Consider the following 11,761-nt stretch of genomic DNA (forward strand, 5'->3'; position numbering starts at 1 on the left):
ATATATAATAGCTTCAAGGTTGCAAACGCTTTTGAGCTTTACTTTCAAATTCCACCGAACCAGAAATTTAGATTTTATTATATATTAAGTAGTTATTATAATTTGTAATTGGTCTTAACTTTATGAAGTGTTCCAATTTTGTATCCGATGTTTTTATCAACTAAAAGTATGTCTTAAAATACCTAGATTCTAGTCTTATCGTAATCGTTAATGCCATGAGATTCATGATTTCAGACAAAAAGCGCATTGAAAGTCAAAATTTTAATTATTTTCCGATATGTTTGTGCGATTTTATTGTTGCATAGTTACATCAGATGTTTATGTAGCTTATATGTATGGTACAATATGTTTGTGTATATATATATATATATATATATATTATTATATATCTGGATATATGTTTCATGTATATAGTATATCATTTGTAAAGTTTCGTTGGGCAACCGCTAGGTGCCGGCACTAAAGCTATGATAGGTCCGGTCCATGTAAGACCCTAGTTTGTATCATATGTGTTGTATCGTATATAGTATATATATATATGTCGTATATCATATATCGTATAACGAATATATATTGGTATAAAAACGCCTAGCAAAACACAGTCCGTAGTTAAAAGCGATATCGCACCCAAGGACACAACTAGTGTCCAGGCCTATTATATATCTATGTATGTTTATAACAATTGGTACAGTTAACAATGTATGGGAATTGTATTGGAAACTCATAGCCATTGGAAAGTCAGTGCTAGTTGACTGGAAACCGCTAGAAGGGCTATGAAAGTTCTCTTAAAGTGATGGGTGTTTAATTAAACACTAAATATAAGCTGAAATATTCGTGGAAGGTCTACTGGAAGTCGCCTGGAAGTAAGTTTAATCTCTAAGCTAAAGAAACTTATAGATACCTTGCAAATTAAGTATAATTCAATTTTGAATTAACACTACTAGAGCGGCAAGCCACTGGAAAGTCAGTGGAAGGGCTACTGGAAGTCGCCTGGAAGTAAGTTCAATCTCTAAGCTTAAGAAACTTGTAGTTACCTTGGGAATTAAGTTGTATTCAATTTTTAAATTAACACTGCGGCTATGAAAAATTATTGGAACGCCATTGGAAGGCCACTGGAAGGCACCAGAATGTGAGATAAATCTTTAAACTTAAGAAACTAACAAATACACTGAAAAGTAACTAGTACTCGAGTTTGAATTAACACTGCTAAAATGGAAAGCCATTGGAAAGCTAGTGGAAGATCACTGGAAGTCACCCGGAAGCGAGTATAATCTTTAAGCTTAACAAGAATTAATAGACACACTGAAAAGTAGAAATAATTTGAGTTTGCATTAACACTGCTAGAATGGAAAGCCACTGGAAGGTCAGTGGAAGTGAGAGCCACTGGAAGGTCGTAATAAGCTATGGTAAGGTCACTGGAAGCCGCGTGTACTGCATAACTTTGGTACAGTGAATACAGTTTTGAAAACTGCAAAAATTAACTGGAAGCCGCTGGAAGCTCACTGGAATCTTTGTACATATGTATAGAGTATAGTATTGTGCCTGCGATCTCTCTCTTAGGAATACTGCGTATCAACATCTGCTGGAAACGAGGGGAACTTAAGAAATCATTCCACACGGAATTATCACACATGCTTATGCACTAAAAAAAAAAAAAAAAAACTGGGGATTCACATGTTAACTCTGTGCTGTAGCCATAGGTACTTGGAGTAGTTGTAACTCCGATTAGATGCGCAAAGAACGACGGGTTGTTGTTGTTGTTGGTGTTGTTGGATGTCGTCTCAGTGACCAGGATTGTTCGTCCGCACGGGCAAAGATCAGATAGATAAAGTTGCCGACAATATTGAGTATAACAGCCAGCCAGAAGACAATGTGCCATTGGGTCAAAGTCTCGCGATGATTGATGATCAGACCAATGACATAGGGCGCCAGGAAACCGCAGATATTTGCCGCCGAATTGGTAATGCCATACATAGTGCCCGCAAAACGGGGACTCAGGGCAATGTGATTCATCTGATTGCCGGCATAGACAGCGCCACCAAAGGAGCCGACACCAGCGAGCATAAACGTGACCCAAATCCAATCGCAGCCCACATAGATGATGCCAATGAGACCCAATGACGGCACCACCGACGATATGGTGTTCCACAACTTATAGGAATTGAGTTGACTGATGTAGCGCTTGGCTAGCATCCAATCCGCTAGAGCGGAACAGGCAATGCCCATGAACCAGGACGTTAGATAGGGTATGGCATTGAGTAGAGCATTCGATTGTATGTCAAAGTGGAGTATGTTGCTCATATAGGTGGGCAGTTCGGTCAGTTGTGTGTAGAATGCCCAACTCTGGCCGCATTGTGTAAGGAGTATGGCCCAAAGTGGCACGCTGGTCAAGATGCAACTCCAGGGTATATGCTCTGTGGATTGCTCAACTGTTGCCGGCTCCTCCAGCTCCGTGGGCAACTGCAGTGCACGTTCTATGTAGGCACGCTCCTTGCGGGAGATGCGCGGATGTTCACTGGGTCGATCATACACCAGATACATCCAACAGCCAAACCACACAATGCCCAGCAGTCCAAAGATATAGAATGCCGATGGCCAGCCGCCCAGAAAGCGCTGGGAGCACAGCCAACCCGTCAATGGCATCGATATCACCGTGCCAATATTCGAGCCCGCATAAACGATGGCCGCAAATTTATTGCGCTCCAGCGGCGGTATCCAATGGGCCAACATCGCATGCATCGCCGGATATGTGACACCCTCGCCCATCCCCTCCAGAATGCGCACCAGCACCAGCAGCGGCAGATCCCAGTGAGCCGCCAATGGCGTCAGCAGTGTAAAGATGGCCGTTATCAGCACACCATAGCCATAGATACGTTTACCGCCCACCAGTTCAGCCATGCGACCACCTGGCACCTGGGTCAGCACATAGCCATAGAAGAAGCTGCCCAGCACAAGTCCCTGAGTCGCCTCATCCCACACAAATTCACCCTCAGCGGGCACCGAACGTTTCCAGAATTCCGACACTGACTGATTGTTGTTGTTGGGCGTTGGCACAGGACAAGTGTCGTTGGCCATAACGGAGCTGTTGGTGTGTGGAATGGCTGTCTGGTTGACCATGGCCACAATGGCCACCGAGAGATTCACGCGCATGGCATAGACAACCGCGAATCCAAAGAATCCCATTAGGCCAAAAATGTGACGCGTTTGCAGCCAATCATCCCTAGAATCCGAGCCAGCATTGTCATTAGCTGCAGAAAAGATACAAGTTGGTTCTTAAAAAAATTCCCAATTGGATTTACAAATTAAGTACAACTACAATTGGATACATAACATATTACAATTTGTATCAAATACCAATTGGATTAATTTTGCACAATGAATTTCGTCTCAGCTATGTTGTGTCAAAATTTCAGCCTTCTTCGTCTTACCGTTTGGGCAGCACAAATATCAGTCAGTCAGCCAATCAGTGAGTCAGAACAAACAGTTTTTACAATATATGTAGATGTATATGCTAAGTCCAACTGAACTATGCCAGTAAATGCCAGAAAAGATACAAATGGGATTTTAAAAACATTTCCTATTGGATTTACAAATGAAGTACATCTACAATTGGATACATAACATATTACAATTTGTATCAAATATCAATTGGATTAATTTTGAGTTGACCTTTTTGCACAATGAATTTGTCTCAGCCAGTAAGTCAGGACAAACAGATTTATACAATATATATAGATTTACATACTTGGACCAACTGAACTGTGCCAGTAAATGCCAGAAAAGATACAAATTGGATTTTAAAAACATTCCCAATTGGATTTACAAATTAAGTGAATCTATAATTGGATAAATAACATAGTACAATTGGTATCAAATACCAATTGGATTAATTTTGAGTTAACCTTTTGCACAATGAATTTGTCTCAGCTATGTTGTGTCAAAATTTCAGCCTTCTTCGTCTTACCGTTTGGGCAGCACAAATATCAGTCAGTCAGTCAATCAGTGAGTCAGGACAAACAGTTTTATACAATATATATAGATGTACATACTGAGTCCAACTGAACTATTCCAGTAAATGCCAGAAATGATACAAGTTGGTTTCTAAAAACATTTCCAATTGGATTTACAAATTAAGTACATCTACATTTTAATACATAACTTTTAATAGTGGCCAAATATTAATAGCAATTGGATTAACAAGCAAACATTCAATTTTGAGTTGACATTTCACTACGAATTTTGCAAAAAGCCGATGAATTTGTCTCAGCTATGTTGTGTCAAAATTTCAGCCTTCTTGGTCTTACCGTTTTGTCAGTCAGTCAGCATTTTATTGACCAATTGGATTTAGTTATAAGTTGCTTTTGCAATTCCATTTGGAGTAAAATAGTTTGGATTTAAAATACGTTCAAATGGATGTGAATATTAATTGAATTGACAATTGGATTCAATTATTAGTTGCTTAAATTCAATTCAAGTTGCAGATTAAAAACAATTCAATAACAGTTGGATTAACAACAATTTCAGTTGGATATATATAAATTAGGAGTGCATATTAGATAAATTACCAACTTGTTTTAACTGACTTTAAATATTAGTTGGATTATTTTATATTTTACGTTTAAAGTTGGTTTAACAACATCAGACGAATTTAAAGATTAAAAAACACTTTAAAAATTAAGTATTTGTTATATTAACACAATTGGGTTTAATATTATTTGGATTAACTGCAATTGCCATAACGTATTATTATAATCTATTACACACATATATATATATATATATATATATATATATTAGCATATTGGTAAATATTAGCTGAATAAACATAGACTCCAATTCGATTCAAATATTAGCTGTTTAAACACAAATTCCAATTCAACTTTCAGTATGACTATTAGCATATTAGTAAATATTATTAGTTATTTATTAACAATAATTCCAATTGACTATTGAACGGAACAACAACAGTTTCAATCGGATTTACGGAAGGGTTAAATTAACAATTGAATTTGATTTGCAGTTGGATTAACAAAAATACCAATTGGTGTTTAATATCAGTAAAAACAGCTCCAGTTGGATTAAAAAAATTGTTTCAAATGGATTCACTTGGAAAGTGTTTGTTATACCAGTAACCATTCCAATTGGTGTGCAATATCAGTTGGATTTGCATTAATAGTTGAATTGACATAATTAGTATATTTGCATATTAGTATAATAATTAATATCTGCATATTAATAACTATTAGTAACATTTCCAATTATATGATTAGAATCATCTGATCAATTTGTAATTCCAATTGGAGTAAAATATCAGTTGGATTAATATTGTAGTATTTTAGTTACCATCAGTAAAATATATGTAACAACAATTCCATCAAATTAAAATTTTAGTTGCATTAGTATTAGTATTATTAGTATTAGTTAAAGACACCACATATCCAATTGGATTGTAAAATTAGTGGACAATTGGATAGCCAATTGAATTATACTTTATATATTTTATACGATTTGCATTTATTGACTATTATCTATTTATTTATTTACTGTTACTATTTTAATTAGATTACAACTAATGCTGGCTCTATATATTCTAATTGGAGTCAAATATTTGTGGGCTCTAGAAATTGGAATCAATAAGCTGGATTTCTCGCTAATCCCATTAGATAATAATATTAGTTGGAGCTATAAAGTGTCTAATTCAATTATTAGTTGCATTAATTTCTTATGTCATTGTATTAGAAATCAAATATTAGTTGGATTAATTGATAATTTTACTGTATTCGAATACTAGTTGGGATCTATAACGCTTCCAATTGGATTCCATTGCTTACCTGCTATCAATGGGCGATTGCCGCTGCAAAACGCCCCCCGTTCATCATCGGCATCCGCGTCCGCTTCCGTGTCATCGTCAACGTCATCGGCATCGGAGGAGGAGCGTATGAGATTACCGTAATAACAGCTGGCGTCGCGCGTCTCGTCCGTCCATCTTTGTGGCGGCATTTGGGCAGCTCCAATAAGTTAAAAGACTCCAGCTCCAAATCACGTTCTAATTCCAATATCCAATATGCAGATATCCAATTGGGGATTGTTGCTTTTATTTCCACAGACTTCTTGTTTAATTCTTGTGCAATTGTCAGCACATTTTCTCTTTTTTTTTGCTAACGTTTATATATATTTTTTTTCTTTTCCTACTAACAACAAAAAGCAGCAGCAGCAGCAACAGCAACAACAATGACGCAGACCCAAAAGACAACTCACCAACAGCTGGAGCAGGCAGCGACTGAAGCGTCGTAGTTTCTGACAGCGACGCCAACGGAGAGCAGCAATAACAATAACAACAACCACGTCTAAACAGCCAAAAATGCCATGTAACTGTGTTGTTGTTGTTGTTTTTGCTTTTGCTATTGTTGAAGCTTTAACCAGTCACTCTCTCGCTCACTTGATTGTGCGCTCTCTCAATTTTCTTTCTAGTGGTGTGTGCTTTTGCGCTCTTCCTCACTGAGCACAAACTTTGACTTTGCTTGTGAAAGTAGAGCAACAATAATAATAATAACAAAAAGAACAACAACAACAAGGGCGAGTGAATGGCGCTCTCTTCTGCGTCATTGAACGAGCAGTATTGAATGGGATGTAGAGAGAGAGAGAAGGCGATGTGTTTAGCTGAATTGTAAATTACAAATGAGCATTGTTCAGTTTTAGTTAAAGTTCCCACATTGTGTGTATATAGATATTATATGTACAGATATATCTGTACATACATACGTATTTGCACACTTTATGTTTGCGCTTGAAAAAGGGGCAGCAAAGTTATAATTTTATAAATATAACGAGTTCTGTATACCCTATAACTCTATTTTATACAGTCAATAGAACATTCAATATAAATTATTTCTGCTACCCTTTTTCTTATTGAATTTATGCTGAATAGATTTGAAAAAGTTTTTTAAATATATCTTACATAAGTACATAGTCTGATTTAATCACAAATCAATTTAAAAAATAACTGTTTCCATTTTATTAAACAGCACAGACTAGCATAGACTTATTCAATTTAAATTTAATTATTTCAAAAATTTCAAATATTAAAAACTGTCTAACTTTTAACTGAATTTGGCTTGATATATGTGCATAACCTCAATGATTGCTTTAACTTAATAGATTAATATATTATCTATAAAGTAAGCTTAGTCAAGTTATTAAAAATGTTTTAAGATAAAAACTAAGAATTCAATAATATTAAATATCTTTAAGAAATGTTCTGACTTTAATTCAACTAGAGAATTTTAAATTCTACGAGTATTTAAATATGATAAAAGAATTTTTTTATTATTTGATTTGACTTAAGCGCAATGCTTTTTCTGTAATATTTTTCTCAATATTTACCCAAGGTTTATCACTTAAGCAAGTCTAGCAAATATAGGAGCTTGTGTCTTATCTTATACACTGCAATACCTGTTGATTCATTAAGTTCTAATTGCGCTCTACATAAGAAAAAAATTATATGTAGGCCCAGTACTATCTATGTAGAAAGATAACAAAAAAAAAAAATACAAATCGATATAGTATGGTGGAAGTTTAATAGATAATTCTACTGAAGACTAAAACAGTGTTATAATCTATTAAAAAAAGAAAAAAATAACTTCAATCTTTGACATTTTGTGTGAAATTATGAAATTTTAGCAAACAGGTTTAGGACAAACTCTCAAAACTAGTTTAAAAATTGTTGAACAATTTCTACAGTTGTGAGATAATGCAAACAGTTACAAATCAGCTAATACGCAAGTTTATTCTATAATTAAATTAGTAATACTTGTTCTAGATATAATAAACAAGAATTTCATATTGTATATTGAGTCATCATTTCAGTCAATTAGGAAGATATTGTTAATCAAACAAAGCGGTAAGATAATATTGCATGAAGCCCCTATATTATTATTATTTTTGGTGAGGGTAATGAACCCACTCGGAATTCTAAAAAGACACACACCCACTGCTTTGAGAGGAAGAAAGAGAGAAAGAGAGACTGAGACTAAGATAAGGCGCATGACAGAGATTTCCTGTTGCATGCAGGAATAGAACTGACCTTCAACTTGACAAATACACTGCGCAAAAACTGGGTCAGTTATTAGAGAGACATCTATCGGCTTAAAAATTGCGTATTAAAGACAATTAAATGGAATTTTTTGAAAAAAAAGTGTTTAAAACAAAGTATAAGAAAACTGACTAAATACAGAATATAAACAGGGTATAAATGTGTACATAACTATCATTATATTGTAGAGATATTTTCAGCTCATAAATGCATCTTGAGGTAATAATAGATATACATATCTACAGCTTCAAAATCGTGTTTTGCAAACAATAATATGAAGTACTTAAAAAATAGTTCTAAGGATGGACAATCGGCCCATTAACTGAATATAGATCTATATAAAAACTGTAGAGAAATTTGCAAACTAACAAAAGCACCTTGAAGTAATATTAGATACATTTTTCCTGTATATGGTTGAAAATATAATAGAGTTTTTAAAAAATTCAACTGACTATAAGAAATCGTACTTGATATGGAATATGAAAGGAATATAGATTTATTTCTTTTCCTTTTGATTATAAAGATATTAGCATCGCAGAAAAGAGACTTGGGAAAATAACAGATACATTTTTCAGCATAAACATCACGTATTTAAAAATATATATTGGAGTATTTAAAAAAAGTATGTTAAGAAAAGAATAAGAAAACGGACTTGATTTGGAATATGAACAGGATATATATCTATATGTAAATTCCTTTAATTGTAGAGGTATTAGCAACTCAGAAAAGCACCTTGAGGTAATAATAGAAACATTTTTCGGCTTAAACATTGTGTATTGAAATTAATAAAGTGGAGGATTAAAAAAAATAAGCAGTTCAGACAAAACGGACTACATATGGAAAAGGAGCAGTATACAGATCTATATATAAATTCTATATAATATAGAGATATTTGAATCTTAAAAATGCACCTCCTGAGGTAATAATATAAACATTTTGCGGCTTAAACATTGTGTATTGAAAACAATCAAGTGGAGTATTAAAAAAAAGAAACAGTTCAGACAAAACGGACTACATATGGAATATGAACAGTATACAGTTCGATATATAAATTCATTATAATGCAGAGATATTGGCATCTCTTAAAAGCACCTTGAGGTTGGTCATTCCATGCATCCTTCCATGCTGCAAGTCCTTTAATTGGCAAAAATGGTGCCAACGGCAAAGACAATGATCTTGCGCTGTTGATTGATGGTCAAGGTCTCATAGTGATAACCCTTGACGATCTTCACATCATTCTGGTTGGCCTCAAAGGCAGCCTTGATGGGCGACAAGTCCACGTTGAAGCAGTTGATCATGAAGGTGCTATCCTTGAGCAGAGCACACACCTCATAGGCACTGGCCAGTTTCTCATTCCAAATGCTGATCGAACTGTATTCCAGTGTCTCCTTCAGGTTCACCTGGGTGGCCTCCTTGGGCGTGCGGAACGTGTGCAAGGTGATGACTCCCGTTGGACCATCGCCCAGAAAGTTGTGCGTCAAGTCGCTGACCAACATGGGCGTGGCATTTGGTGGCACTGTCTTTGGGTTGCCCACAATCGTTTCGGCCTTCAACTTTTGCAATTTGGCCAAGGTGCGCACATAGTTGGGATGATTGGCCACCTGGCTATTCAATTGCTGCAATTGCTCCACCAGACGATTGAGCAACGGTTCACGCACACTCTCCTGGATTAAGAGTGTGGCAACGGCATTCTCCGCAAACGGATTGTGCAACGAGGCAACCAAATGATGCAAGGCCGAGTTCAAATCACCGCCATCGAAGACAATCATCAAACTGGGTGAATTCCAGGCGTATTTCACCTGCTTTTCATCCTTGGTGGCTTTCGGTTCGCCAGCGGCCAGTGAAGCGCTTCCCTCATCGATAACAGTCGGCAGCTAAAAGATTATAGATAACAGATAACAGATAAGCCATGTGATTTGCTAAACGTTACACTCGAGTGTGCTCGACTGTGAGAGACCCGGCATACAATCAAATTTCGATACCCCTAAGACATGTGCTTTGTCAATGGCAAAGGTTAAAGCTGCAGTCGAGTGTGCTCGACTGTGAAAGACTCGGTATTTGTATAGCTACTCTACTAGCTATTTATATAGGAAATATGGCTTGTTACAATTGAATGCAAATATATTATGCAAATATTATATCTCTAAATATTTTTTTTTAACTTAATATTGTGTTACTGGGGTTTACGGACCAAGAATTCTTACAAAAATGACAAAATTTCAAATATTTATGAAAAAAATAAAATTAAAATAGTTAATAAAAGTAAACAAGTTCACTATTTTTTCTCCCCCTAAAGTAAGTATATTCTAAGCGCATTTTTATGATAATAATGAATATACTCCCCAATTTTTCTTAAATAATTATTTTGCAAGCATTTTTCTTAAGAAAACGACAATATTTCCATTATTGTCCAACAAAAACTTAGAATACTATAATAGTGAATAGGTTCACTCTAAAATAATTAATTTAAGGGCGATTTTTTAGGAAAATAATAAAATTTAAATTATTTTTTAACAAAAAAAATTAAAACAGTTAATAATAGGGAATATTTTCTATAATTTTTTTGTTAAATAATTATGTTAGGTGGGTCCAATAAGCTGTAGCATTGAATTGTTGACCACTTTTTGGTTTTTCTTTATTAATTAATATATTTTGTTTAGTTATTTATTTAAATTTACAAATTATTTGTTAAATCTGCGTTGAATTTTAATGCTATCTTCTGCGGTTTAAAAGTTATGCCCATTTTTTTTCTACCAGTTACAAACATGCCACAAACTTATATGCCCCTTGTTACCTTGGCCTACCGGGCGGAAAACAAAAAAAAAATTAGGAATTTCAATTAACTTACGGCCACTTTGCGATCCTGCTTGCATTCCAGCTTGTGAACCATGCCGTAGGTGATCACTGGTGTTGGTAACATGGGATTATTGGGTAGATTTGCTCGCTGCTCCTCCGTCAGATTATCGACCATGTCTTACACGATTTTTCGCAAAGTGGTTCACAATGGTTCTCGTTCACACAGATGCTCGTGTTATCAGTCTTTGTTCTTCCTCTCTCTTTCTTACACACATGCACGTTGATCGCGCAGCAGTTGATAAAAGTGGACACAGCGTTGCCCAATCGTCAACAATTAGTATTAAATATTTTTAAATTTTTTTATGTTTTTCTACTTAAATGTTGTACATTTGAAATGTCGAACAATGTGGAGTGTATTTAAATAATAGATTTAAAATTTGTATAAAGAACCACTAGAATTTTATTTCATTTGAAGTGTTATCATATATCGATATATAGTTTGACATGTAAATAAAAAGCATCGATATACCGATATATTATCGAACATATTTAAAATAAACTAAATAAGTAAATTTTTTGGACCAGAATCTTTGCTTATTCCTTAAGTAGTTCTTTCTTTATAATTTTGTTATTTGTTTTTTTACCTTGACAAACAATATTTTTAATATATATGTATTTTACAATCATAAAATTATGAATTATCTTCTGATGAGTACTTTGATTGAATTTTTTATGTTAAATCAATGCTATCATTTCTTTAAATATATCAGCTTTAATTAACAAAACAGTTTGGCGCGCAGTGCTTAATGAAATGACCGTAAATATATTATCGCCCAAAAATATCTATCGATATATCGATATAAAAAATTACAT

At 34.8% G+C, this 11,761-nt stretch overlaps 2 protein-coding genes across 2 annotated transcripts; both read right to left on the bottom strand.

Annotated features, from left to right (window-relative positions):
• Positions 1–259: 259 nt before the first annotated feature.
• Positions 260–6,378, bottom strand: LOC117793564 (sialin). The gene is made up of 2 exons (XM_034633917.1): positions 5,832–6,378; positions 260–3,248 (listed from the first exon to the last, which is right to left on the bottom strand). Exons 1-2 carry the CDS (start codon positions 5,998–6,000, stop codon positions 1,726–1,728), a joined length of 1,692 nt encoding a protein of 563 aa, XP_034489808.1. The 5' UTR covers positions 6,001–6,378; the 3' UTR covers positions 260–1,725.
• A 2,653-nt stretch (positions 6,379–9,031) lies between these two features.
• Positions 9,032–11,310, bottom strand: LOC117793293. Its single transcript, XM_034633581.1, has 2 exons — positions 10,941–11,310; positions 9,032–9,966 (listed from the first exon to the last, which is right to left on the bottom strand). The coding sequence occupies exons 1-2, from the start codon at positions 11,061–11,063 to the stop codon at positions 9,229–9,231; spliced, it is 861 nt and encodes a 286-aa protein (XP_034489472.1). The 5' UTR covers positions 11,064–11,310; the 3' UTR covers positions 9,032–9,228.
• Between the last annotated feature and the right edge of the window lie 451 nt (positions 11,311–11,761).

Source organism: Drosophila innubila, chromosome X (assembly GCF_004354385.1).
Source record: "Drosophila innubila isolate TH190305 chromosome X, UK_Dinn_1.0, whole genome shotgun sequence".
In the NCBI taxonomy this organism is placed as follows: Eukaryota; Metazoa; Arthropoda; class Insecta; order Diptera; family Drosophilidae; genus Drosophila; species Drosophila innubila.

Bases quoted from the DNA above. Each gene is read 5' to 3' on its own strand.
- LOC117793293 (XM_034633581.1), bottom strand. From the start codon at position 11,063: ATGGTCGATAATCTGACGGAGGAGCAGCGAGCAAATCTACCCAATAAT. The intron at 9,967-10,940 runs GTAAGTTAATTG...ATAATCTTTTAG, and splicing joins AGCAGGATCGCAAAGTGGCC to CTGCCGACTGTTATCGATGA.
- LOC117793564 (XM_034633917.1), bottom strand. From the start codon at position 6,000: ATGCCGCCACAAAGATGGACGGACGAGACGCGCGACGCCAGCTGTTAT. The intron at 3,249-5,831 runs GTAAGCAATGGA...TCTTTTCTGCAG, and splicing joins CAATCGCCCATTGATAGCAG to CTAATGACAATGCTGGCTCG.